Source organism: Hemicordylus capensis, chromosome 17 (genome assembly GCF_027244095.1).
Source record: "Hemicordylus capensis ecotype Gifberg chromosome 17, rHemCap1.1.pri, whole genome shotgun sequence".
NCBI classification, from domain to species: domain Eukaryota; kingdom Metazoa; phylum Chordata; class Lepidosauria; order Squamata; family Cordylidae; genus Hemicordylus; species Hemicordylus capensis.
In genome coordinates this window covers 2,929,035-2,956,207 of record NC_069673.1, presented here as the reverse complement: position 1 = coordinate 2,956,207, position 27,173 = coordinate 2,929,035, and the positions used below count along the sequence as shown (strand labels likewise).

Sequence of the window (27,173 nt, the reverse complement as noted above, 5' to 3'; positions counted from 1 at the left end):
TAGATTCACGGAGACAGCAAATAACGCCTCTGATGGGGAAATTCATTGGATGGGTTCTGCATCATTTGGTTGCTATCCGGTTGGAGTAATGAAATAATATATGAAGTTGCACGGCTTGTGCTACAATTGGTAGAATTCATTATCGGATGAATTAAGAACTGCTCCCCATTTTCCTTTTGCCTGTTCATAACATATTTATGAATAATTACGATGAATATTTGTATACCGGTTTTCAACAGAAGTTCCCAAAGTGGGCCACTTCTAGTGGGGTGGATGTTGCTAGAAATCACCATGAGCATTCCTCCCCTAAGATGGTACCAATGGCAAAAATGAATGGGACTGGATCATGGACTAAGAAGTAGCCAACGTACCATGCGGATACCAATAAGCCCCAACAGTTAAAAATATCACAATTTTATTCCTAAATATAATATTTCTTTTCCTCCAGGTAAAAATAAGCAGCTACCAAGACTTGAATGAAACGTGCGACGGATTCACATGTACAGCTCCTTGATCTTCTGCACGGACTTGGTCCACCAGTCTGCCCAGTGCTCGGCCTTCATCAGATGGACCTTGTTCTCCTCCTTAATGCGGGCAAACTCCACTTCAAGGGTTTGCTTGAATTTCTAGGTGAAAAATGCAATCACAGAGAATGCCCATCAAACAGGCTCTGGCACACACTGAACTGAACACCAAAACAGCCCTGCTGGATCAGGCCCAAGGAGGCCCATCTAGTCCAGCATCCTGTTTCCCACAGTGGCCCACCAGTTTCCTCTGGGAAGCCCACAGGCAAGAGGTGAAGGCAGGCCCTCTCAGTTGCTCCCCTGCAAGTGGTATTCAGAGGCACCTTGCCTCTGAGGCTGGAGATGGCCCACAGCCACCAGACTAGTAGCCATTGATATACCTCTCCTCCATGAATTTGTCTAAGCCCCTTTTAAAGCCATCCAGCTAGTGGCCATCACCACATCCCGTGGCAGAGAATTCCATAGATTAATGATACAAGGTGTGAAAAAATACTTCCTATTGTCAGCCCTAAATTTCTCGGCCTTCCGTTTCATGGGATGACCCCTGGTTCTAGTGTGCTGAGAGAGGGAGAAACATTTCCCTCTATCCACTCTCTCTACCCCATGCATAATGTTATAAACCTCTACCATGTCTCCCCGTAGTCATCTCTTTTCCAAAGTAAAGAGCCCCAGATGCTGTAGCCGAGCCTCATAAGAAAGCTTCTCCAGGCCCCTGATCATATTTGGTTGCTCTCTTCTGCAACTTTTCCAGTCTATAATATCCTTCTTAAGATAACAGTGACCAAAACTGTACTCAGTACTCCAGATGTGGCTACACCATAGATTTGTACCAGAGTTGCCAGAACCTAAGGGGGTATACTCCTGGGTCAAATGGGCCGTAAGCCAGAATTTGGCTTTTTAAAAGCCAAATCTGACCACCTAGATTTGTACAAGGGCATGATAATATTAGCTTTTTTATTTTTAACCCCCTTCCTAATGATCCCTAGCATGGAATTGGCCCTTTTCACAGTTGCCGCGCGCTGAGTCAACACTTCCAATGCGCTGTCCGCCACGACCCCAAGATCTCTCTCCTGGTCCATCACCAACAGCTCAGACCTCATCAGTGTATATGTGAAGCTGGGTTTTTCTTTGGCTCCAACATGCATCACTTTACACTTGCTTACATTGAACAGCATCTGCCATTTTGTTGCCCACTTACAAAAGAAACACAAAGGAGTTGGGCGCAGGAAAGTATACAACGGTGGCAGAGGAACTTTCTGAAAACCTCTTGCGGTGCTCACTGTGAGTGACAGGCAGAGAAACCAGAGCCTTAGGACCAGAGGGAGCCCATGGTTCCACCTAGCTCAGGGCTTCTTTATTTACTTTATTGATTGTTCAATTTTTATACTGCCTTTCAAAATGCACCTCAAGATGGTTTACAACAGTTAAAATATACAAATATACAAAAGTTAAAATAAAATTATGCAATAAAGTTGCATAAAAGTTACATCTAAAACCTTAAAATCAGTGAAACAGTAGAAACTATAAAACAGCAAGAAAACAACCATTAAAAAGACAAACAGAAACAGGAAAGCTGAGAGACCCGGCAGCAGCCCCAAGCCATTAGATCGTACCTTTAAGCAGTTCCTCCGAACATTCAACTGAAATCTACCCTCCTGTAATTAACCCCACTAGACCTAATCCTGCCTTCTGGAATAGGGAGGAGAGCTGGTCTTGTGGTGGTAAGGCATGAATGGTCTCCTTTGCTAAGCAGGGTCTGCCCTGGTTTGCATTTCAGTGGGAGACTGCATGGAGTCAGACCCTTGGTCCATCCAGCTCAGCATTGTCTACCCAGACTGGCAGTGGTTTCTCCAAGGCTTCAGGCAGGAGTCTCTCTCAGCGTTATCTTGGAGATGCTGCCAGGGAGGGAACTGGGAACCTAGATGCAATTCCCAGAGCCACCCCCTAAGGGGAAATATCTTCCAGTGCTCACACATGTAGTCTCCCATTCATATGCAACGTATGTTTGAACACTAGAAGATATTCCCCATAGGAATACTTTGGGAGGAGCACCTGCATGCTTGTATTTAGAAGGTTCCAAGTTCCCTCCCTGGTAGCATTTCCAAGATATGGCTGAGAGAGATTCCTGCCTGCAACCTCAGAGAAGCTGCTGCCAGTTTGTACAATACTGAGCTAGATGTACCAATGGTCTGACTCTGTATATGGCAGCCTCTGATGTACAACAGAGAACAAGTCTTTGCCCAATTCTGTCCAACACCCCTTCAGGGATTTGAAACGTGCTATCACATCCCCGCCACCAATTTCTTCAGACCAAACCCATCAGCTGCATTTTCTGCCATCACTGTAAAGGTAAAATTATTAGTTGTACACAAGGCAAGGGAATGTTTTCATGAGCCGGTCCTTGGCCATCGAGGGTCGGTCTGCCCACTAGATGGATCTAGGCAGAGATTCCCAATCTCTGGGAAGAAGAGCTGGTCTTGTGGCAGCAAGCATGACTTGTCCCCTTAGCTAATGGCCACTCACTATTCCCCAACCTAGCCTACCTCAACGGATTGTTGTGAGGATAAAATGGGGGGAGACAAACTTAGGATACAGTACATGGAGTAATCTTTTCCTGTGAGGCAATCTCTCTCTCTCTCTCTCTCTCAATCTCTCTTTACAGGCTGTTGTGGGGGAAAAGATGGCTTTTAAAACTTTGGGAGCTTTTAATCCAGTCTAAGCAAGCATGGCAGCTTGATTCCTTGTATTGTTCTGTGTGTCCCACTGTGATACTGAGGCTGGTCATGTGAAGTGTCAGGATGGGGATCCGGCCCCCCTCCCTTTCCCCAGAAGACTCTTTGCAGCCATGAATAAAGTAAAGAGGATTTCCTAATAAAGAGGAGGATGCTGCAAGGCATCATGCACTACTGCACAGGAGGAGGCAATGGTCAACCCATCTTGTTTTCTACCAAAGGAAACCACAGGGCTCTGTGGCACCCGGAGTCGACACTGATTCGACGGCACACTTCACTTCACTCAAACTCAGAGTCGTCTTTGATTCAGGTAAATATACAGGACTTGAGCTGCACAGAGTAACAGTCCCACACTGGCTCTTGCAAGGCCTGCCAGACAGAGCTTCCGATAATTAGTGTTTACAGCAGACGGATTCGGTTCCCCTGGGGCAGCCGAGAGGCGGCCACCAAAACACCTGCTGCTGCTGCTGCTGCAGGTGTCATAGAAAAATGTGAAGAAGTGGCCAGGTTGCCTGTCAGCCAGTCGAGACGGAGCTCTTCCACAGCGGCACCCTCGTCCAGAGCTCTCTCTTTCTCCCCGCCACCTCTGAGCCACACCCGCCCTGTCGCTCCTCCGCCCCTTACCACATAAACAGCGTCTCGCTCTCTCACGGCAGCCAGGTGGCCGAGGGTGGTTTTGCTGGTCGTCATGGAAGCCGTTTCGCGGCAGATGATCTGGTTCAAGAAGCCCTGCAGTGTGGTTCTTGGGATTCCAGGCCAGGTCCTTGGGACGGCAAGAAAGCCAATTCGTCAGATTGATTGATTGATTGATTGATTGATTATTAAAACTTTTATACCGCCCTTCCAAAAGGCTCATGAAGACAGAATGGAACCTGCTTCTTTACCTAAGGATGCTTACTTGCGGGAGCAACCGCCCAGTTCTAAACCCACAGGCTATTTGTATTCCATCATAATTTCTAAATTTAGATACACCCTGAGATTAGCTAGACTGGATGTCATCCTTCCGCTGTTCTGGAGGGTAGATTAAAGGACGTGCCAAGAATGTGTCTGCACTTCCTTCAGTGATGTTGGAGCTGACATGTTCAGTACAAGGAAGCTGCCTTCTACCGAGTCACACAGTTGGTCTGGCTAGCTCAGTATTGTCTACACAGACTGGCAGTGGCCTCTCTAAGGTTGCAGGCAGGAGTCCCTCTCAGCCCTTTCTGGAGATGCTGCCAAGGAGGGGACATGCCTGCAAAGCATGCGGACGCCCTTCCCAGAGTGGCCCCATCCCCTGAGGGGAAGATCTTCCAGTGCTTACACATGTCGTCTCCCATTCAAATGCAAACCAGGGCAGCCCCCGCTTAGCAAAGGAGACCGTTCATGCTTGCCACCACAAGACCAACTCTCCTCCAACACTGTGACCCTGACGTGTAGAGGGCCTTGTTCATCTGAACCCCTAGCCGGCCTCCTGTCTAATTCAATTGAAAAAGGCCAGGCCTTTCTCATCTCTGCTACCTGAGACCCCACTGTTAAAAGGGAACGCTGCAGATCGGCCATGGGGCCTTCCACCCGCAAAGTCTGCGCTCTTCCACCACTGAGTAATGGGCCCATCTCCACCCCTCGAGTAACTTCTTCGTCACGGATGAGCCACATGCAGAAGAACCCCCCACCAGGAGGTTTAGCGAAGTTACCTGCTTCCTCGTTCGGCCATCAGCTTGCTTTCTTCCAGTTCTAAGGAAAGCCCGGCTCTTTTGCGGCGGATCAGAGTGCTGGTCTTCTCCCTGGGGGTCTCGATTTCTGAGATCGGGGAGAGATCGGAGTGAACTGCAGTGAGATGGAATCAGCTGTACACACCACCTTCCTTATCATTTTTTAAATTTATTTATATACCACTCCTCCAAAAAATGGCTCAGGGCACAACCACCCAACACTGGGGACCTGCAGGCGCAGGGTTCGAGCTGGCCGGGGTCCCTGTGTGCTGGATTGCAAAGGGCAATAGAAACTAAATGAATGAATGAATGAATGAATGACAATAGGGAAGAGGCTGGATGACAAACCTCCAAGGATGCTGGAGCAAATTCCTGAACAGAGCAGGTTGTTGGGCTACGACATTGTTTCCGACCCATTTCTATTATTTTATTTTGTTAAGTTATGTTTATATCCTGCTCTTTCTCCAAGAAGCCCAGAGAGGTGTTCATGGTTATAGTTACCCTCATAACAACAACCCTGTGAGGTAGGTTAGGTTGAGAAAGAAGTGGTTGGTCCAGGGTCACCCAGCGAGGTTCATACATAGGAACATAGGAAGCTGCCATACACCGAGTCAGACCCTTGGTCCATTTAGCTCAGTTGACTGGCAGAGGCTTCTCCAAGGTTGCAGGCAGGAATCTCTCTCCCAGCCCTATCTTGGAAATGTTGCCAGGGAGGGAACTTGGAACCATCTGCATGCAAGCATGCAGATGCTTTTCTCTGAGCAGCCCCATCCCCTGAGGGGAATATCTTACAGTGCTCATATATGTAGTCTCCCATTCAAATGCATACCAGGGCAGACACTGCTTAGCAAATGGGACAATGCATGCTTGCTATCACAAGACCAGCTCTCCTCCCATGGCTGAATGAGGATTTGAACTGGGTCTCCATGGTTCTAGTCCACCACCCTGGTTCTGGAAGACCTAGAAACTTTACACCACCACCACCTCCAATGAGAAACACCTGTTTTGTTTTCTGGTGACTTTACAAAAACAAAAGAGAGAGAGAGCAATTGTTTGTATATTTATTTTTTTGTTTGCAGTTGACTGGCTCCTTTTTACGCGGGTAAAGGAGTGATGCTCTCCAAACAAAGGGATTTAAACCCCTGTGTTGGGAGCTGAATCACTCCTGTTCTAGCAAATCATTAGGGCTGTGCATGTTCATAAATGTCAGGATCAGGTCTGACCCAATCCCACAAATTGGGATACCGCCTTGGGATAATTTTATAAAAGGCGGTATATAGATTGGAGCATTCTGAAGTTCCAAATGTTGGTTTACTGTCCAACCAACCAACAAACATTTTGAGCTTCAGAATGCTCCAATTTCCCCCGAATAGGGTTGGAGAAGTCCGAACCAAAATCGGCTTCCAAAGTTTGGATCGGGAACTTCTCCGACTTCCTCTGAAATGGCCCACATTGCTCCCAGGGGACCAGCTCTCCATTTATATTTATTTTTTATATTTATATCCTGCTCTTTCTACAAGAGCCCAGAGTGCGGTACATGGTTATATTTATCTTCACAACAACCCTGTGAGGTAGGTTAGGCTGAGAGAGAAGTGACTGGCCCAGAGTCACAAGGTGAGTTTCATGGCTGAACGGGGATTTGAACTCAGGTCGCCCTGGTCCTAGTCCAACACTCTAACCACTACACCACGCTGCACAGCCCTACACATCACCACTTCTCCAAGTTTTACCCCAGTCAAGCCAGTCCTTGCCGACCCTGGACTTACTTCTCAGCTGCACATCATCAGCAGTGAGGCAGTTGTCCAGCTCCATGAGGATCTTTTCGGTGCGAGAAGCCAGCGCTGAGATGAACTTCTGGGCACACTCAACGGCACAGTTCTGTGGAACAGCAAGAACGGCAGAGAGGTTTGCTCAAAACGGGTTTGTCATGCAGATGCAAAAAACTGCAAGGGCTGGTTTTGACCTGTAAAGCCCTGCAGGGGACGATGGGAGTTGTAGACCAACCACAGAGTCGGGGGACCCAAGGTTGGGAACCTCGGAATTGAAAGAGAAAGTCACATTGGTAGTACTTACCGTGAAGGGCTCTTTCTCCCCAGTGTATGAAGGGCATCCCTTGAAGAGGGGTTGTGCTCCCAACAGACAGGGCCAAATGCAAATTAGAAGGTGCTCGCCTTCTCCAAAGAATAGGGGGCTAAGGAAAGATACTCCTGCTCTCCCTTGGTGTGCGTCAGAGGCAGAGGGTCATCTCACTTGCCTTGACGTTTGGGTAAGTCAAAGAAGAGCAGCACCAGCAGAAACCCCCAAGCTGAAGTGGAGAGACCCCTAGAGGCTGCTGGGATTCCTTCTTGCCAGAGGGCCAGGGTACTTTCCCATGGCAAGTAGATTTAGGGAGGGATGGCCAAGACTCCATGTTTCGCATGGAGTATTCCAGCTCTATCTACAAATCTATCTACCTATCTATACCAACACAGATTAGAATAGTTCAGACCGTGGCTTTCCCCGTGACACTCTATGGATGCAAAAGCTGGACCTTGAAGAAGCAAGATAGAAAAAGTATTGATGCTTTTGGACTTGGGTGCTGGAGAAGACTTTTGAGGAGACCATGGACAGCCAGGAAAACAAACCAATGGATCATGGAACAAATCAATCCTGAATTTTCACTCAAGGCACAAATGACCAGGCTCAAACTATCAGACTTTGGACACATTCTGCAAAGACCCAGCTCACGGGAGAAGTCCGTCATGCTGGGGAAAGTTGAAGGCATGAGAAGAAGAGGACGACCAGCCACAAGGTGGATGAATGGATTCAATTCTGACAGCAATGGATGCACCACGGAGAGACCAAATGGAAGGCCAAATGGAAGACAGGTCATCCTGGAGAGAATCTCTCTATGTGGTCGCTAAGAGCTGACACCGACTTGACGGCAATCAATCAATCAATCAATCAACTTCAGCTCTGAGAGGGGAAGCTTGTAAAAAGTAGCCTGGCTCCAAAAAGGTACCTACCTGCAGCTTCTGGGTGCAGTAGTAGATCCCCTCGACTTGATCTCGCTGCCTTTCCTCCTCCTCTTGACACAAAGCCTCCAGCTGAGGCAAGTTGTCAGGGTGTCCCAGGCTCGGGAGCAGCTTGTTCTTGTTCTCCTCCTTTAACGGAAGCAGTGATGTGGGAATCATTCAGTTGGCCATAAATGTGCAGCCGGGCCGCAGAAGAGCCCAAGAGCCCATGCTTCCATCTCCAGCAAACTGGCTCTTGGGCTACTGTCTGTGCCCCCCGAGTCCTGAGGCCAGAGTTCAAGCCAGGACACTAGCTGGGAAGCGGGCGAGGCCTAGGACAGAAAGCCAGCCAAGCACTGGGGCCGACAGTCACAGCAGCCCAGTACGGAGCTGTTCTCCCAGCAAAGGTCAGATGCAGAATGAAGGGGCTGTAAGGGGGACAGGAGCCACGCCCCGTAGCGAAGCCCACAAGGCCCTGATCCTCCAGTGGTTGTTGCTGGTGTCTCTCTTATGTCTGGGGACAGGGAGCCATCTTTATTTTGTTTTCATTTCTCTTTGGGAACTTTTGTTGAAAAGCGGTTGTCGGGAGATGGGGCTTGCGGGGCGGGAAGAGACACGGAAAGATACCCTGCTGATGGGGAGAGTTATGCACCCCGACCGCCGTCCAGACTTGAGTGGGGATGGTAGCCCTAGTGGGGGCATGTTGGGGCCAAACTGGCCCCAACAGAGAAGGGAGCCCGTAAGTGTGGCCAGGAATGGGGCCTTGGATGATCTGCGGGGACTCTCGCAAGATCTCGGGACAAGATCTCATTCTGGCCCAATTTCTCGCAAGAGTTGCCGTGATTGCCAAGCGCAGTATAAAGGGAGACTGGCCAATGACGAGGGGTTAATTCCTGACGCGAGTCAGTTCAAGAGCATCCCTGGGAGGTTCTGTGAATGAACCTAGCCTCCATATTGGTGGGGCTCTCTACAACCCCTCAGGCTGAACAGACCACAGGCAAAAGGGGGACAGGAAATGACCGGAGGGCTACGAGACCTGACAGTGCTATATACATATGTGCCATCTACTTCCTCCTGACCTGGTTCTGGGCTTAAGCGCATAAGCGCTTCCGAGCCAGGCCTGGGTCGCTGCTCGGGCCCAGTCTGGCCCTGCTTGTGTGGGATTCTAGCTTCTGATCTGGTGTTCCTCCCTATCAGTCTGCCTTCCTCTCTGCTTTCCTGCCTGCTGTCTTCCTGTCCAGTTGGTCAGGCGCTCGGCTCCAACTCCGCCCTACAATCAATTCTGCCTCGGCTCTGACCCCCAGTGAGGCCCCCTGCTTCCTAGGCTCCCTCGAGTGCATCCTGACCTGCGGAACTCACCGCACCTGGACTTGCACCTTCTGCTCTTCCGGTGCTTGGTTGCTCACGGCCCAGCACTGGCCAGAAGGAGCATGCTCGCTCTGTGCTATTTATTTCATTGATCGCATTTATTTATCTTGCGATATTACAGGGACCACCAAAGAAGTTTCCCCAACCCAGGGATCTTCACTGTTTTTCAAATGGGGGCCACTTTGGCAAAAAACCAAAAAAACCCAAAATCAAAACCTGTCAATGTGAGAGCCATTTCCGACTGTACTGGCCTTTTCTCAGTGCTGGAAGGACCCTTTCAGAGAGATGAAGACCTCTCTTAAAAACTCTAAGAGGACAGCACCGGGAGGGGCTACACTGCCCAGCACTCTGTGCACACCCTCCAAGATGGTGAAGCAGGGGCTCAAGAGGGCTCCGTTTCCCTTAAACGTGCGCCCCCTCGCCCCGCCAGCACTGGGCCAAATGCAGGACTGCACGGTGGGAACGATCATCTCCGTGTGAATCCAGGGGGACTGTGCAGATTATTCAGCTTTGGTCGGAGCTTCACACAGACCCAATAAACTTTTAGAGGGCCACACAGGGTGGATGGGGGCCACCACTGGGCCCCGGACTTTGCCATCAAGAACACGGCCCTAACCTATTGATTCCCAACCTGTGGTACTCCAGCTGTTGCTGAACTACAACTCCCATCATCCTCAGTTGCAATGTAGTGTGGCTGGAGATGATGGGAGATCAGTGAATGAATGAATCTTTATTTCGGTCATCGGCCGGTATAAACATTGCTGATTACCCACAATTAATTAATTACGCCTCAGAAAATTAGATCTAAACACAGGAGAAACTACCCAAAGTATTTTTAAAAAACCAACCGATACCTACATGAAACCATCACCCATGAATGCTTGCTAGTCCAGTGAGGCAATCATCTTCTGGCGCACTTTTCTTGCTATTGCACAGAACTTAGCAACGTTAAAAGGCATTAAGTCATTTAATTAGATAAAAGAAAATTCACATTAAAATTATCCGACGGTCCTGGGTGATCATTTTTAAAAGGGAGGATAAAATAATTGTGGATATCTCTTGCAGTAGGGCAGGCCTGCTCAACTTAGGCTCCCCCAGCTGGTTTTGGACTACAAATCCCATAATCCCCAGCCACAGTGGCCAATTGCCAGGGATTATGGGAGTTGTAGGCCAACATCTGCAGGAGGGCCGAAGTAGCAGCCCTGTGGTAGAGCAATATATGAGCCATTGTCTCGATGCATGTTGGGAGTTGTAGTTCAGCAACAACTGGAGGACCACACCCCTGCCCTCACCCGGAAGCAGCCACAGACCAGAGTGCTTAAGGGCACCCAGGTCCCAATACCTTTGCAGCGTCCCACTTCTGCAGTTGTTCCTGAAAATTGCGCCGGATCTGTCCCATGGAGCTGGCGAAGAGTTGCTCGAAATCCCGGAGGCGCTTGGCAATTGTCAGCTTGGTGACTTCCGGGAGCAGCCCTTCAAATCTCTTCAGCTGATTCCAGAACTCTGGGCAGTTTCGAGAAGAGAAGGGTGGGGCCACGTGATTCCGTGCAAGTCACAGAATCTTCGCGTCCTGCCAATCTCAGTCTTCATATTAAAAACGGAAGGAAAAATGTCTAGCTGCAAAAATAAAGGTGTGGATAGCGCTGGTGGGCAGGGGACAAGTAAGTGGGGATCGCTTTTCCAGCACCTAAAAGGTGGGGGCATTGCCTCATAGGGCTTCTTGTCCTTTTCCTTGACTAGCAGAAGCAAAGCAAGTTGCACAAAACGTGTGAGAAAGACTGGCCTGCTTTTTGTAGGCTGCAAAATCCTGCCTTTTCAAAATCCAGAATTTTGATTTATTATTTTTTTCAAGCCACACTCAGGCCAGACAAAAGGCTTGAGAAACATGGCCAAAGTGCGACATGTCTATTAAAAGTAAGTAGCTTCATGGTTTTGAATGCGTTGTAGGTTCATATTTTAAATGGTTTTATTTCTGGCTGTGAAAACCCGGTTGGCGAGGTATGGCTGTACACACACACACACACCCCAAAAAGGCCCCCTGATGTTACTCAACAAAATCCGGCAACCAGCTCAACTGTGCAGGGTCTATTCCAGAACACCAAATGTCTTTTTAAACAAAATTTACTAATCCTCCCCCCGCCCCTGAGTATGGGTCACAGTCTACTAGGTTACCCATGCTGACTAATTGACTGAACGTTGTTGGACTTTACACAGTCATGGTTACCTTGTCACAATGAACTTTAACTAAAATTGAAGCCAACATATATGAAATATCATTAAAAATATATATATTTTGTAAGGGTTGGGGTGGGGGGAGTCTAATGCACTTGAGTCAATGCACACCTTAAAACAGAGTTCTCAAAATTGGGCGCCCAGATGTTGCTCTTGGACTACAACTCCCATATTCCCTAGCCACAATGGCCGAAGGCTAGAGATGATGGGAGTTATAGTCCAACATCATTTGTTTGAGAACCCCCTGGCTTAAAGCAAAGCAGCAAAGCAAAGGATCGCTGAGTTTACCGGAAATGCAGGCAGTGTGGTATTCATCTGTCTGTCCCAGATATAGCAGAAGTTTCTGGCCTATGACTTCCACGCACTGGTCGTAGGTTTCTTGCAGAAATTCAGGTCTAGTGATTTGATGCTTATCTTTTTTGTAGAAATCCTTTAGCACATGGAGTGGAGGGCAGGGACAAAGGAGAAAAAGAATGGGATGAAGATTCCTGAGCATTGGCAAACCACAAGTTGACTATGAGCCAGCAGTGTGACGCAGCTGCGGAAAAGGCTAATGTGATTTTAGGCAGCAATAACAGAACCACAGTTCCAAGTCACAGAAGGAATAGTTCCACTTTATTCTGCACAAGTCAGACCACATCTGGAGGACTGTGTCAGACTTTTAAAAGGATTCTCAGGTGACTTGGAGGCGGTCCTGAAGGTAAGCAGGTGCTAAGCCCTGAAGGGTTTTTAAGGTGAGAAGCAGCACTTTGAACTGGCCATTCGTCAACCACATCTGGGAATCCCTGTGATGGGGGACAGGACTAGCCCCTGCCACAGTCTTGTGCAAGCACATCAGTCAGTGAGGCTCTTCTCACGATCAAGTGAGAAGAGCCAAATCGGGTTTTCGGGGATTGCTGGCTAAGCTTGCTCCGCAGACCCGGTTTAAGGGCAGGGGCAATTCAGCGGTTTACACTACCAGCAAAAATCGGGCTAGGCTCTCCCAGCCCGATTTTTGCTGGTCGTGAGAATAGCCTCAGTATGCCAGCCCAAGACATTTTAAAAATATATGAGTCAGAGTAATTCAATCAAAAATCCTCTTACCTCAGCAATATTAAGCATAACGTCGAAGTTGTCCCACACCATGTTGAAGATTGTAGCTCTAAAGTTGCCAGAGCTAAAGAAATACAAAGAAGCACTTAATAATGATCAGGGACGGGCCTGTCTTCGTTGTCGCCTCGAGGCTCTAGAATGCACTCAGGGGCGGAGCCACCATTGGACGAACGGGTTCAAGGAATCTGGGCTGCCACCAATCAGGGGCTGCAAGCGTGGCCCCAGAGACGGCCCCACATCTGACATCAGACACGGTGAGGTGGGGGGGGGACGAAATCGATCCGCAGCATGGCCGGAATGACTCTCCCTGCCTTAAAGGCAGGAAGAGCTGCTCCTGGTCTCGCGGCCAACACAGCAGGGCCAATCAATCTCCCTCCCAAATAGGGCCGCGTGGCCCTGTTTGGGAGGGAGATCGGCCCGTGTTGCGTTGGCCGGACGGCTGAAACAGCTCTCCCTGCCTTTAAGGCCCGTGCCCCACACAGCGCGGGCCGATCTCCCTTCCAAACGGGGCCATGCAGCCCCATTGGGAGACCACGCCCCCGCGTCTGACGTCAGTTGTAGGGGCGCGGCTAGCCGGCCCCTTGCGTCTGATGTCAGATGTGGGGCAGGGGTGGCCAGGGGCTGCGGTGGCAGCCACACACGGGCCGCCACCGGCCACCCCACACTTCTGAATGTGCTCCCTTCTCCATCTCCTACAGCTTTTAAAAGGGCTGTATTTATTCATCCAGGCTCTTAATTAGACTTAATGAGACTTAAAACTCACATTTCTGGGAAGTTTACAATAAAAGAACACAGATTAAAACAAAATAAATAACGACAATTATTTATCATTCTTTTCAAATTTTAAATGGTTTCCACGTTTTAATTTTATCTTAATCGGTGTTGTTTTATTGTAAACCACCCAGGGACGTGAATTTGGGGCAGTATATAAATATGTTAAATAAATAAATAAAATAATGGGAGCATTTGGCATTTGCAGGAGGCAGAGAGCACATGGGATGGGTAAAGAGCAAATGGAAATACGAGAAAGAGCAAATGCAAAGAGGGTTCCTCACTGAGGACTTGCTGCTTAGAACCTATATTGGGCAAAGCTCCAAATTCGAGACAACCTGACAGCAGTGATAGGGCTGGATTACATTTTTGGGTTTTTTTAAACCCAGGTTGATGCTTAAACACCACATCACAAACTATCATACTTTGGGCACGTTATCCGAAAACCCCACTCCCTGGAGAAGTCCATAATGCTGGGGAAAGTGGAAGGAAAGAGAAGAAGAGGACGACCAGCAGCAAGGTGGATGGATTCGATCACGACAGCAATGAATGCACCACTGAGAGACCTAAAAGGCCATGTTCAAGACAGACCATCCTGGAGAGAATCTCTCTATGTGGTCGCTAAGAGTCGACACCAACTTGACGGCACTTAATCAATCAAAATGCTGGACTTTGGGAACATAGTGAAAGAACTGCACAGATGTTTCAGTGTATCAGGGATGTCTCAGCCTATGCCAGAGCAATTGGACTGAGGAGCCAGGTCACAGTCAGCAGCTTTATGGGACTGATAGATTCCTGTGTGCCACCTGACACCTGCAATACCACCTCTGGCCATCTTTGGTGGTGGTGCTGTAGAGCAGCACAGCTCAGGAGAGTAACTCCCTTCTCTAGCAAACATCCCGGGTAGCATGGAGAGTAAGGCATTTGGGCCTTGCTGCTAGGGCTCCTGATTCGAGACCATTGATGCCTCACATTGTGCTACACACCCAAACTCAACCACTGTTCAGTGTTGTGTTCATGAGCTCTTGACCAACAACCCTGGAGATTTATTTTCAGTTGTTGCTGCCTTCTTTGACACAGTCTGCTGAAGCAGATCAACAATGCATATAATGACATATAGTGTCATAAATATGCCCCAAACTAGCTCTGGGGCAATGACTTCAAAGTGAGTCTGCACAGACAGCCAAGGGACTTACTCTGAATCTTTTAGCCTTTCTCCAAAAATCTGCGTTTTCTTGTCCGCTCGAGTTGCTTTGGTGTATTTCACGGAGACGGTGCTGTGCCCAAAAGAAGAAAGAACTGAAATGGTTTCTCAGGTGCCTCCCACTGGCTGGTGATCTTTGTGATACCAGCCACATAAGCAAACATGATTGAAAGCAAATATTGGCAACCCTGCTGAAGCTGCCAACATGGAAGAGGACTCCTGGCTGGATCAGATCAAAGTCTGTGTCAGCTCCAGCTTCTTAGAAATATAGGAAGCTGCTTCCTGCCGAGTCAAACCCTTGGTCCACCTAGCTCAGTCTTATCTACACCGACTGGCAGCGGTTTCTCCAGTATTGCAGGCAGGAGTGTCTCTCAGCCCGATCTTGGAGATGTCAGGGACAGAACCTGCAACCTTCTGCATGCAAGCACGCAGATGTTCTTCCCAGATGTTCTCCCCTAACCCCATCGCCGGAGAGGCATATCTCACAGTGCTCACACATGTAGTCTCCCATTCAAATGCAAACCATTTGATGAGATTCCCATCCTGTCCTACTGGCAAAGCAAGGCAGTTGGGATTTCAGCACCCTGGAAAGCTCCAAATGAGCCATTTAGGAACATAGGAAGCTGCCTTCTACCATCAGACCATTGGTCCATCCAGCTCAGAATTGTCTATACAGTCTCTCTCAGCCCTATCTGGAGATGCTGCCAGGGAGGGAACCTGGAACCTTCTGCATGCAAGCAGGCAGGTGCTATTCCTAGAGCGGCCCCATCCCTTATGGGGATTATCTTACAGTGCTCATGCATGGAGTCTTCCATTCAAATGCAAACCAGGGCAGACCCTGCTTAGCAAAGGGGACAATTCATGCTTGCCACCATGACCAGCTCTCCTCCTTCCCACATAGGAAGCTGCTTTGTACCAAGTCAGACCCTTGGTCCATCAAGCTCAGTATTGTCTACACAGACTGGCAGCATCTTATAGGAAGCTGCCATATACTGAGTCAGACCATTGGTCTATCTAGCTCAGTATTGTCTTCACAGACTGGCAGCAGCTTCTCCGAGGTTGCAGGCAGAAATCTCTCTCTCAGCCCTATCTTGGAGATGCTGCCAGGGAGGGAACTCGGAACCTCGATGCTCTTCCCAGAGCGGCTCCATCCTCTGAGGGCAATATCTTACAGTGCTCACACATGTGGTCTCCCATTCAAATGCAACCAGGGCAGACCCTGCTTAGCTAGGGGGACAAGTCATGCTTGCTACCACAAGGCTAGCTCTCTTCTCAAACAGAGGGCAGGGATAAATAGAGAGTTTTCACAATGGAGGGAAGAAAGAAGTAGGGTCCCCCAGGAATCTGTACTGGGGCCAGTGCTTTTTAATGTATTCATAAATGATCTAGAAGTAGGGGTAAGCAGCGAGGTGGCCCAATTTTCAGATGATACCAAACTCTTTTGGGTAGTGAAATCCAAAACCAATTGTGAGGAGCTCCAAAAGGATCTCTCCAAACTGGGTGATTGGGTGACAAAGTGGCAAATGCGGTTGAATGTTAGCAAGTGTAAAGTGATGCGCATTGGGACGAAAAACCCCAACTTCAAGTATATGCTGATGGGATCTGAGCTGTCAGTGACTGACCAGGAGAGGGATCTTGGGGTCGTGGTGGACAGCTCGTTGAAAGCGTTGACTCAATGTGCAGCAGCTGTGAAAAAGGCAAATTCAATGCTAGGGATCATTAGGAAGGGCATTGAGAATACAACGGCTAATATTATAATGCCCTTATACAAAACTATGGTGTAGCCTCACCTGAAGTACTGCGTAAGATTCTGGTCACCACATCTAAAAAAGGACATTGTAGAACTGGAAAAGGTGCAGAAGAGGGCAACCAAGATGATCAGGGGCCTAGAGCACCTTTCTTATGAGGCAAGACTACAACACCTGGGGCATTTTAGTTTAGAAAAAAGACGACTGCGGGGAGACATGAGAGAGGTCTATAAAATCATGCATGGGGTGGAGAAAGTGGATAGAGAGAAATTCTTCTCCCTTTCCCATAACACTAGAACCAGGGGTCATCCCATGAAATTGATTGCCAGGAAATCTAGGACCAACAAACAGAAGTACTTTTTCACACAATGCATCATCAACATGTGGAACTTTCTGCCTCAGGTTTGGATGGCTTTAAGAGGGGTTTGGATAACTTCATGGAGGAGAGGTCTATCAATGGCTACTATTTGGAGGGCTACAGGCCACCTCCAGCCTCAGAGGCAGGATTCTTCTGAGTACCAGTTGTAGGGAAGTAAGAGCAGGAGGGAGGGCATGCCCTCCACGCCTGCCTGTAGGCTTCCCCAGGGGCATCTGGTGGGCCACTGTGTGGAAACAGGATGCTGGACTAGATGCACCTCCTTGGGCCTGATCTAGCAGGGCTGTTCTTATGTTCTTATGAAAGGAACAGTTCTCTTTTTCTCACCTTCCGTCCGTCCCTTTGGAGCTGGACTTCTTCACAGTAGTGGGGGTGTGACCGCCATGGCCCTGGACTCTGTCACTGTAGGGGCTTCCGATGGAGATTGTCGGGATGGGAGGGGCTGGGCAGGGCCCTTTGGGAAAGGCAGAGGAGAAAAGTTGGAACCAGGCTCCACCAACTGGCCGCGCATTTGCTGGCCCGCCCCAAGACCAGCTCTCCTGCCCCACCAGAGCACAGCCCTGCGCAGAGAACTTGTGCACAGTACTATTCAAGCACAGTAATGGCTCAGGAGGGGTGGGGGAGAAACATTTCAAATCAACCCAATTAAATCAATCAATCGAGGCAAGTGGAGATGCATCGCATCCAAAGAAGGCTAACTGCAGCTGACGGCTTCTGGTCCAGACGTTCGACGTTGAGTAGTCAACACCAATCGGATCAGTCATGCAACGTCTCTGAGAGCTCTCCGTGCCCACCTTCTGCTCCTCCTCCTGCTCCTTCTTGCTTCTCGGACAGCTGGTCTAGAGCTTTTCGGGAGCGATGGAGTCTGAAACAGGTGCAACATGGGAAAGTCTCAGAGGCTGAGAGCGCTTGCGTGGGTCCAGACGTGGAGCACCTCTCTTTGATCCATAAAGTTTCATTTCCGAAGACATTTCCCCCCTTATTATTCTCTCCGTCAGGCAACCTCCTCTCCAGGGGCGCTCGTGGTGGTGCCCCTCACATGCCCATCCTCCTTCCATTGGCTGGGAGCCTCGCCCATGGAAGCGGATTGGGCGCAGCTGGGCGACTGGGGGTGCACACGGCCAGCTGCCTCCTTCACTCACTTGCCCTCTGCCCATCCTTCTTCGAATGGCCAGGCAATGCTGCCTTGCCCCATGAACCTGGGGAGGGCCAGTCCCCTTTCAACATTCACCTCTGTCAGTTTTGAACGTTTTTCAGGGCGTAAGCAGCCTCTTCTTGTGTTTCACGCAAGCTCGCAAAGAGGTGGCAACCTCCTCCCCACACTCCTTGCATCGCTTGAAAGGGTCAGATCTGTCCAAAATAGGAAGCTGCCATATATTGAGTCAGACCCTTGGTCCACCTAGCTCAGTATTGTCCACACAGACTGGCAGCAGCTTCTCCAAGGCTGCAGGCAGGAATCTCTCTCAGCCCTACCTGGAGATGCTGCTAGGGAGTAAACCTGGGACCTTCAGCATGTAAAGCAGCTATGGCCCTATGTCAACAATGCATATATCTTAGAGTGCTCACACTTGTAGTCTCCCATCCAAATGCAAACCAGGGTGGACCCTGTTTAGCAAAGGGGACAATTCATGCTTGCTACCACAAGACCAGCTCTCTTCCACTAGAGAGTACATGAGCCCACCTGGGTGGTGAGTACAATGTGGGGAAGGGGTGTGCACAAACATGTCTGTGCACTCCCAGGAGGCAGGGGGTTTCTTTAAAGGGCAGGAAGGGTGCCCTTACCTCCCCCTGCCAGCGCTCTCCCCAAAATGACTGGTGCAGGGCTGCAGCCAGTTAGGGTAGCATAACTCTTTGCAGCCCTGGTCAGCGTTGTACCGGACGTGGCCGATGAGTGGCAGGCGCGTCAGCCACTTACGGTTTGACGCTGACCGGGGCTGCAAGGAGGTACGCTACAGCCCCACGCCAGCATCCAAACCAGTTCAAGTGCCGGACTTCCGAACCAGTTCGGTGCTCCACAAAAGGAGCGTCAAACCGGTTCGTGCACATCTCTAAAGTGGGAGACAAATGATCATTGTGATTTTTGACAAGGTCTACACCTCAAGAGATGGAAAGGAGGTGACTGCATTGAAAGACTTCCAGCTTTCAGTGGGCCCTTCTGTTTTCATTGTCCAGATCATGGGGTCTGCAGAGGCCACATTTGCAATGGTGTTTTAAAGGCTTTGTAAAGTTCTAAAAACACACGGACGACTATAAAACTTCATCCATGCCAGAGGAACGGAAGTGAAAGTTGACAGCAATGTCCTCCCAAGATTATTGCCCGGAAAGAGTACCACCCTTAGCTCACGGTGATCCTAACGCTGACCCTGACCCTTTGCTCTGTGCAAAAGTGACTGCAGCTTTATCCAAATTGTTTGGGGGCAGGGATAAAGAGGGGGTGATAGCACAGAGAAAGCCTATTTTCCATTTCTGGGGGGGGCAGACGTTGCTAGAAATCACAATGAGCATGTGTCCCCTGAGCAGGTACCAATGGCCCAAATGTGTGGGCCTGCTTTATGGACTATTTAATTTAATCTAAATAAGTTTTTTTTTCATTCATTCATTCATTCCATTCCATTCCTATACCGCCCCATACAAAAAGTCCCTGGGCGATTTATTTACATTTCTATTCCGTCAAAAGCCTGAATTTAAAAAGGCAGCCTTCACTTTCCTCCCAAAGGCTGGGAGAGTGGGAGCCATGCAGGTCTCAGCTGCAAGCGGGTTCCATAGCCTGGGGGCCACCACTGAGAAGGCCCTGTCCCACGTGCTCGACAAAGAGGCTCCAGAAGATACCAGCACGCAGAGCACAGCCCTCCCAGTGGATCCAGTCAGGTGGCTAGATTCCGCTTGGAGCAGATGGTCCCTAAGGTACCCAGGGCCCGTGCCATTTAGCATTAGAAAAACTGCTCTGATCTTGCTACCCTGCTGGCACCCCAGTAATCTGCTGCCTGAGGCTGCCCCACCTCGCCTTATAAAAGGGCCGCCCCATCCCAGCCCTTGCCATTTGCAGGCCTCTGGGTCTCCTTGATGCTTACCCAATCAGCTGCTTGATGACACTGATTGCCGGGTCGTCGAAGGCTGGCTTCCCCATCTTGCTTGCATTCAAGAGTGGCGTGCTTTCGATGCCCATCACGACTGTTCTGTACTCCTGCAGCAAACTGTCGGTCAGCATCGAGGTTGCAGCAGAGCTCTGTGTGGCTGGGTCAATTTTGTCTGCCAGAGAGAAGATGGTGTCCTGCACATGGAACAGGACACAAGAACATCAGAAGAACTTTGCTGGATCGGAGTATGAGGCCCACTGATTCCAGCAGGCACTCCCACTAGTGGCCAGACAGATGCTTCCAGAAAATCCATAACCAGAGCCTGGAGGCAACAGCCCTCCTCTGTTTTTGGTCCTCCTCCAGCACCTGGAATTTAAAGGTATACTGCTCCTGACCAGGGAGGTTCAATTTTGCACCAGGACTACTAAATAAGAGGGCAGTTCTTTGCTAACTGGGCAAGGAGGCACCTTTTTAATGTGGTGATTCTCTTTTATTTAGCAGGGGGAGAGTAACTGGCCCTATCCAACCACAGCACAGGACCTCCAGTGACTGTTGCTGGTGTCTGTCTCAGGTTTCTTTTTAGATTGTGAGCCCTTTGGGGACAGGGATCCGTCCTGTCTATTTGTTATTTCTCTGTGTAAACTGCCCTGAGCCACTTTTGGAAGGGCGGTATAGAAACCAAATGAATGAATGAATGAAGGAAGGAATGAATAAGCCCTGAATTGGGAGCTGAGCACGCTGCCGTTTGTTGATCGTTTGCATCTTAAAACCAAAGGGGAGGATGGGATTGTGTGGGAATCAGCAGCTGGGTAGGAGAGGTTTTCATCTGATTTCAATCAGCAGCTGGATACAGAATTCCATGTGAGTTTGGCCCTAAATTTCACCAGTGGTGGAACATAGGAAGCTGCCATTTACTGAGTCAGACCATTGGTCTATCTAGCTCAGTATTGTCTACAAAGACTGGCAGCAGCTTCTCCAAGGTTGCAGGCAGGAATCTCTCTCAGCCCTATCTTGGAGATGCTGCCAGGGAGGGACCTTGGGACCTAGATGCTCTTCCCAGAGCGGCTCCATCCCCTCTTCCAGGGTTCACACACGAAGTCTCCCATTCAAATAAAAACCAGGGCAGACCCTGCTTAGCCAAGGAGACAATTCATGCTCGTTACCACAAGACCAGCCCCCAAAGACCTGCCGCCTGAGATATCGGAGGGAGAGGAGGGAGACAGACGGATGAGACACAGGACACTGTATCAGTGGTACGCTGAGCATAGTCAACCCACCTGGGGGAAACTCAGCTGCGCAGCCATTCCTTTGCCACCCGTCTAAGAATATAGGCCGCTTCTCACAATCCTAATTAGGGTCGGAGACAGGCCCTTAGCTGGGGGGGGCGGAGAGAGTGCAGGCCCACCCCCTGTGCCCTGCCGCCACTCGATCTTTCTCCCTCTCCTTTTATTTTTACAAACCATTCTTAAACTGCTATATTGGAATGGAATGGAGAGCCGTGAAGGTGGTAAAACATAAGAACATAACGTCCGACCCTCCTACTTCTTTGCCCCACCCTCCACCTTTTAGACTGGCTACGGACCTGGTAGGAGATGCGTACTAAGAGGTTTAATTAAGCAGCGTACAGCAGATGTTGAAAAACAGAGTGATCTTGCACAAATTTCTGTAGGTCATTTCTTAGGTAGCTCCACAAATTCTCCAAAACCCACTCAATATTTATTTAATTTAGTTACCAAGCCTCAGAGAAGAGCCTTCTCCCTTGCACGATTTAATGCACTACCATCAGCTGTAGTAGACGGCAGATATAAGAAAACGCCCATTAACAATCGGATTTGTCCCTATGGCCACGGTGTAGAAACGGTGACTCATGTTTTACTATATTGTTCATTTGATAAGGATGTTTGCTCTGAACTGATTTCCCCTCTTTTATTGAATATCCCTGGTAGAACTGAGGATGGGTATGTTTCTTTTCTGTTAGCAGACTGTAGTGAATGTATAACACTTAATGCGGCTAAACTTTGTGCAGCAGCCATTAAGATTAGATCTAAATTGTTTGAGTAAATGGTATTAGAAGGATTTGGTTAAAAAAGTATCCCCCCCCCCAACTGTTGTATTCTGTCAAACAAGTTGTATTGTTTTGTTTCTGTCATGGGTCATTGACCGTAATAAAGATTCATTCATTCATTCATTCAGGTAGGAGATACGTCCTTTTCTGTTCGTGAGTAAAAAGCAAAGGAGGAAGGGGAGGAAAGGATCGTCTGCTAAGCAACAGCTGGGGGGTGGGCTCCGCCCTAAACAGCGGCTGTACCCAGTTCTTTGCCGAGGTTGGATGAAAAGCCCTCTGGCCCAACGGCTGCTTAGGAGACCATCCCTTCCCCAACCTCCTACCTTGGTTTTTACTCGCAGACCATCAGAAAAACAGGAGTGCCCAGAGATTTTTGAGTAGGACGCTTCACTGCCCCCAATGAGGAACGTGAGAAGAGCCCTCAGGCTTTGCTCTGATAGCCCAAGCACCTCTGGGGATCCCAGGTTGAACATCCCTGGACTGGACAGACCCGTCATCACCATTATGGGAGCAGGGAAACGCTTTACCGGTCCTAGCAGGCAGTTGAGATACAGGCTTCTCTTCTTCATTTCTTCCATCACAAACGTGGCACACTCATAGAGCTCTTCGGAGGTGATGGGCTGAGAAAAAGGACAGAGCAGGTTGTGGTGGGTCAAGGAGAGAGTCACAGGCTGGTTTTTAAACACTGGCCGTCAGCCTCCTCGAGGTTTTCGCAAGACAGCAAGATAGACATTGTCTTCCAAGAAGCTTTGTTTGTCTGCAGTGAAACCCTTGCATGTCACAGAGAATTCTCTAGGGGTTCTAGAACAGATTCGCCCCAACCTTGGGTCCCAGATGTGGTTGGACTACAACTCCCATTATCCCCAGACACAATGGGCTTTGGCCATGTGGCTGGGGATGATGGAACTTATAGTCCAACCACCTGGATACCCAAATTTGGGAACCCTTGTTCTAGAAGAGGGACTCCCAGGGTAGACCGGCCCCCCTGGGGCAGGGCAACACAACTGCCCCGCCCCAGCTGTTCTTGAACTGCAGAGTTGCCAGAACCTAAGGAGTATACTCGTGGGTCAAATGGGCCGTAAGCCCGAATGTGGCTTTTTAAAAGCCAAATCTGGCCACCTAGACTCCCAGAATCCTCAGCTACAGTGGGCAATAGTCAGGGATTATGGGATTTGTAGTCCACCACCTGCTGGAGGGCCGAAGTTGTGCAGCCCTGCCCTAGGGGTACATGAATGGCTCCCAGTGGGTACTCCTCTTGCCTCCTCACGCTCTCTCTCCCTCCCTCACCTGAGGTAAGGGTTTGCAACATAAGGGATGCCTTGTTTGAAAAGGTTGAGAACCCTGTTCTAGAACAAGCACCAAGCCCCCAGTTATCACTCTGTGTGAAGCGAGAACATCGCTTAACAGGGATTCCCAACGACAATTCCCACTATACCCAGCCAAAGACCACTGCAGCTGGGGATACTGGGAGCTGTAGTCAACAACATCTGGGAGTCCCTGTCATGGGGAACACTGGCCTGGAAGCCACTCAACTTGCAGAGGAAGTTCCGTGATGGCAGACAAGGTGTCTCTGAGGGACATTTGGTCTCCATTTCCAATCCTCACTGAGGAACTGCAAGGTTCTTGGGAGCACAGGTCTGAAAGCGGGTACACCGGACTCACACCCCTCTCTGACACAAACGCATATCCTTTTGTGGCCCGACATCGGAACTCACTTCTTTATCCACATTGGGATGTGTGCAGGCATCAATTCTGCTGACGAGCTTGTCCAGGTGGGAGTTCAGCATCTGGGTTTGCAAATTGGATTTGGCCACCTGCAAAGGGCAAAAGGCAAGGTGAAGCAAAGCCTCTCCTAAGGGGAGCCCAGCAAACAGGGTGCCTGGCTGTCACTGGCCCAGGCTGGGGGTAGGGGCTGGCCTTCTGAAGGAGGAACAACCATTTATTCTGGGAAACACACTTCCCAAACATGCACTTGCATGTTAACATCAGTGTGTGTTGAGGGGTGGGATTTGTAGGAGACAGGCTGCATCTTCAGTATTTTTTTCAAGTGGGGGCCATTCCGTTTTTTAAAAAAAAGTCCATTACAAGAGGCATTTCCTACTCTGCTGACCTCCACATAGTGCTGCGCTTTTCTCAGGGTTGGGAGGGCCCTTTCAGAGAGAAGCTCTAGGAGGAAAGCACCAGGAAGGGTTACGCTTCCCAGCATTCAGTGTACACCTTCCAAGGTGGTGCAGCAGGGGTTCAAGAGGGCTCCATTTCTCTTAAAGGAACCCCCAACTGCCCTGGTCAGCACAGTGAGAATGGTAATGGTAATATGTCATAGAGCTATACAGAACTACAGAATACAGCTGTTTTGGTGGAACATTCTATAATTCTGCATGATGGGTTGTTTTTTTTTTTTTTAAAAAAATAATAATTCTGTAGGATATATTTTTATTTATTTATTTTTGTGCGCCACCCCAAACTTCCATCTCTGGGCAGTTTATAGGTATAGTGTGCCCTCAACAACACAAAACAAATTAAAACATACATAATTAAACATTAAAACAATTCAAAACCACAATTCTAGTTAAAAGGCTTGGGTGAACAAATGCGTCTTTAGAGGCTTCTCAAAAGTTGTCAGAGATGGTGAGGCTCTTATTTCAGGAGGGCACATATTCTAGAGTCTCGGGGCAGCAACAAGGAAGGCCCGTCCCCAAGTAGCCACCAAATTGATGGCAACTGCAGATGGACCTCTCTGGATGATCAAAATGGGCAGTGGGACTCATAGTGAAGAAGACGTTCTCTTATATATGGATAGTTATTTCATATAACATTGTGCCTATGGTTATATGGTTAGATCCTGCGACGTGTCTACACCTACAAAGATTAGAATTGTTAGGACAATGGTTTTTCCCGTGATGCTCTATGGATGCGAAAGTTGGACTTTGGAGAAGCAAGACAGAAAAAGCATTGACGCTTTTGAACTTGGGTGCTGGAGAAGACTTTTGAGGAGACCATGGATCCTAGAACAAATCAGTCCTGAATTATCACTCGAGGCACAAATGGCCAGGATGCTTTCCAGACCAGACCCTACAACGGGGTCAAGACAAATCTCGGAAGTGTGCTTCCACACTTCCTGTGTCGTGACATCGCAGTCCCTACGTGGACAGCAGGGTGCCATTCACATTTCCAATGCCTTGTTGTGAATTTAATCGCTGTGATATAGAGCTAGGACGTCGTATATCCAATGTGAAAAGGTTGCTGTTTTTTGGGGTTGTTCGTTGCTGCGAGACTGCTCCCCCTGCCGTTTATGTCCTGAATGCGACTTGCCCGAAAGGAAGCATTTTGCTGCTGATGAGCAGCTAGTCTGAAAAACACCCAGGTTCAAACTATCCTACTTCGGACACATTATACGAAGACCCAGCTCCCTGGAGAAGTCCATAACACTGGGGAAAGTGGAAGGAAAGAGAAGAAGAAGACGGCCAGCAGCAATGTGGAAGGACTCGATGACGACAACAACGAACGCACCACTGAGAGACCTTAAAGGCCAAGTTGAAGACACAGATCATCCTGGAGAGAATCTCTCTATGTGGTCGCTGAGTCGACACCGACTTGATGGCACATCAATCAATCAATCAATCAATGGTTATATGATATATTAAACAGTGCTGTTTTGACTGGATCTTCTGTCGTTCATTTTGGTTGTATGTAAGATCCTATTACACATTTTGGGGGTTTAATTTCTGCACGGGGCCAGGGAGGCTGTGCAGAGTATTCAACTTTACCAATAAATCATTCGTCAGGGAGCCGCACGAAGGGCTGATGGGAGCGGCTCCTGGGCCTTACAATGAAGAACGCTGGCTTAACCCTTCTCACACCCACTGACTCTCTCTCCTGCTCATATGCCAACCACAGCCTGTCTTGCTCAGTAGCTGAATGTCTTCCTGACTGAGCCTGGCAGGGGGAATGGTAAGAAAAACAAACCCAAGACTCAGGGGACAGCATTTCCAGGGACGGGTAAGCATGTGGGAGAAGTTTTAAGCACCTGCTCCCACGGCCAGCTCTCCCGAGAGAATGCTTCCTCCCAGCTACAGCTGCACATTTCCATTTAGAGACAAACACCAGCCTGGGAATTCCCTATTTACATTGTAATGTTTGCAAGTTATTAATTAGTTTTTCCAGATAGTTTAGGACATCGTCTCTCATCACCTCTATCTGATTCAGTTCTTTAGCCTCTCTCTCTCTCTGAGAAGCTCGGTTCAGGCACAGGTATATGCTCAGTATCCTCTGCCGTGAAGACAGATGCAAAGAACTCATTTAGCTTCTCTGCAACCTCCTGATCCCCCTTAATAATCCTTTCATTCCCTCATCATCTAACGGACCAACAGCTTCCCTGGCAGGTTTCCTGCTTCTGATTTATTTAAATAGGCTTTTGTTATTCTCCTTGATACTTTTAGCTAAATGTTGAACAAACTCACTTTTCGCCTCCCTTACTGTCTCCTTGCATTTCTTCTGCTAGAGTTTGTCTTCATTTTCTGTTCTCTTCGTTTGGCCAGGCCTTCCAAATTCTGAAGGAATTCTTCTCCCCCTTTATAGCTTCCTTGACATTACTTGTTAACTAACCATGCTGGCATCCTTCTGGACTTGGTGGTACCTTCCCTCCTTTTTGGTATACATTCTAACTGGGCTTCTATAATTGTGGTGTGAAGGGATGAGGCACAAACCTCTTCTCCATTGCAAATATGTATAGAATGGTGGCTGGTCTCTGTACAAGGTCAAAAGTTTATTCTTGTTTTTCTGTAGTGTCACATTTGGTTTAGCAGTTTGACAGCTGATTTTTTTTAGGGGGGTTAAAATGGAGGGCATTTTTGTTTGTTCTGATTGGCTGAGCTGAGGAACTGTTGGACCAGAAAAATGTATATGTTGAGGCTATTCTCACGATGGGGGAGAACTGGGCTAAGTGAGCCTAACCTGGTTCTCCCTCATCGTGAGAAACACTGGGCAAGCCTGGTGGTTTCACGGCAGCTAGCCCACCTAAGAACCTCTCCCCTTAAACCCCTCCCTTTAAAGCAAGTGCTTCGTTAACCTGATTTTCTTGGTTGTGAGATGTCACGGCGCATCTCCACACTGCAGCGACTCGCAAGGAGACCCCCGACCAGGAGGCTAAAACAAGCCTCCCTGCCTTGGGGGTCTCCCCAGAATGCCCCATGCACTTGGCGGGGCGCAGGGCATTCTGGGACTCTGAGTAGAGACCAGTATAGAGCCAGGTAGTGACTGTAGTTTTCCAGCTATTCATTTTCCCCTGACCTGCTCTGTAA

General features: G+C 48.9%; 1 protein-coding gene across 1 annotated transcript in view; it reads right to left on the bottom strand.

Annotated features, from left to right (window-relative positions):
• Positions 1-398: 398 nt before the first annotated feature.
• CCDC180 (coiled-coil domain containing 180) overlaps positions 399-27,173 on the bottom strand; it is a 71,157-nt gene continuing 44,382 nt past the window's right edge. The window contains exons 25-38 of the mRNA XM_053282386.1: positions 23,589-23,687; positions 22,401-22,493; positions 19,803-20,002; positions 17,526-17,596; positions 17,059-17,185; positions 14,600-14,680; positions 12,624-12,696; positions 11,829-11,970; positions 10,651-10,811; positions 7,953-8,090; positions 6,714-6,825; positions 4,930-5,035; positions 3,881-4,019; positions 399-626 (exon numbers count right to left, since the gene is read on the bottom strand). Coding sequence (XP_053138361.1) covers positions 495-626; positions 3,881-4,019; positions 4,930-5,035; positions 6,714-6,825; positions 7,953-8,090; positions 10,651-10,811; positions 11,829-11,970; positions 12,624-12,696; positions 14,600-14,680; positions 17,059-17,185; positions 17,526-17,596; positions 19,803-20,002; positions 22,401-22,493; positions 23,589-23,687 — 1,674 coding nt within the window. The 3' untranslated portion in view covers positions 399-494. The remainder of the gene's footprint in view (positions 627-3,880; positions 4,020-4,929; positions 5,036-6,713; positions 6,826-7,952; positions 8,091-10,650; positions 10,812-11,828; positions 11,971-12,623; positions 12,697-14,599; positions 14,681-17,058; positions 17,186-17,525; positions 17,597-19,802; positions 20,003-22,400; positions 22,494-23,588; positions 23,688-27,173) is intronic.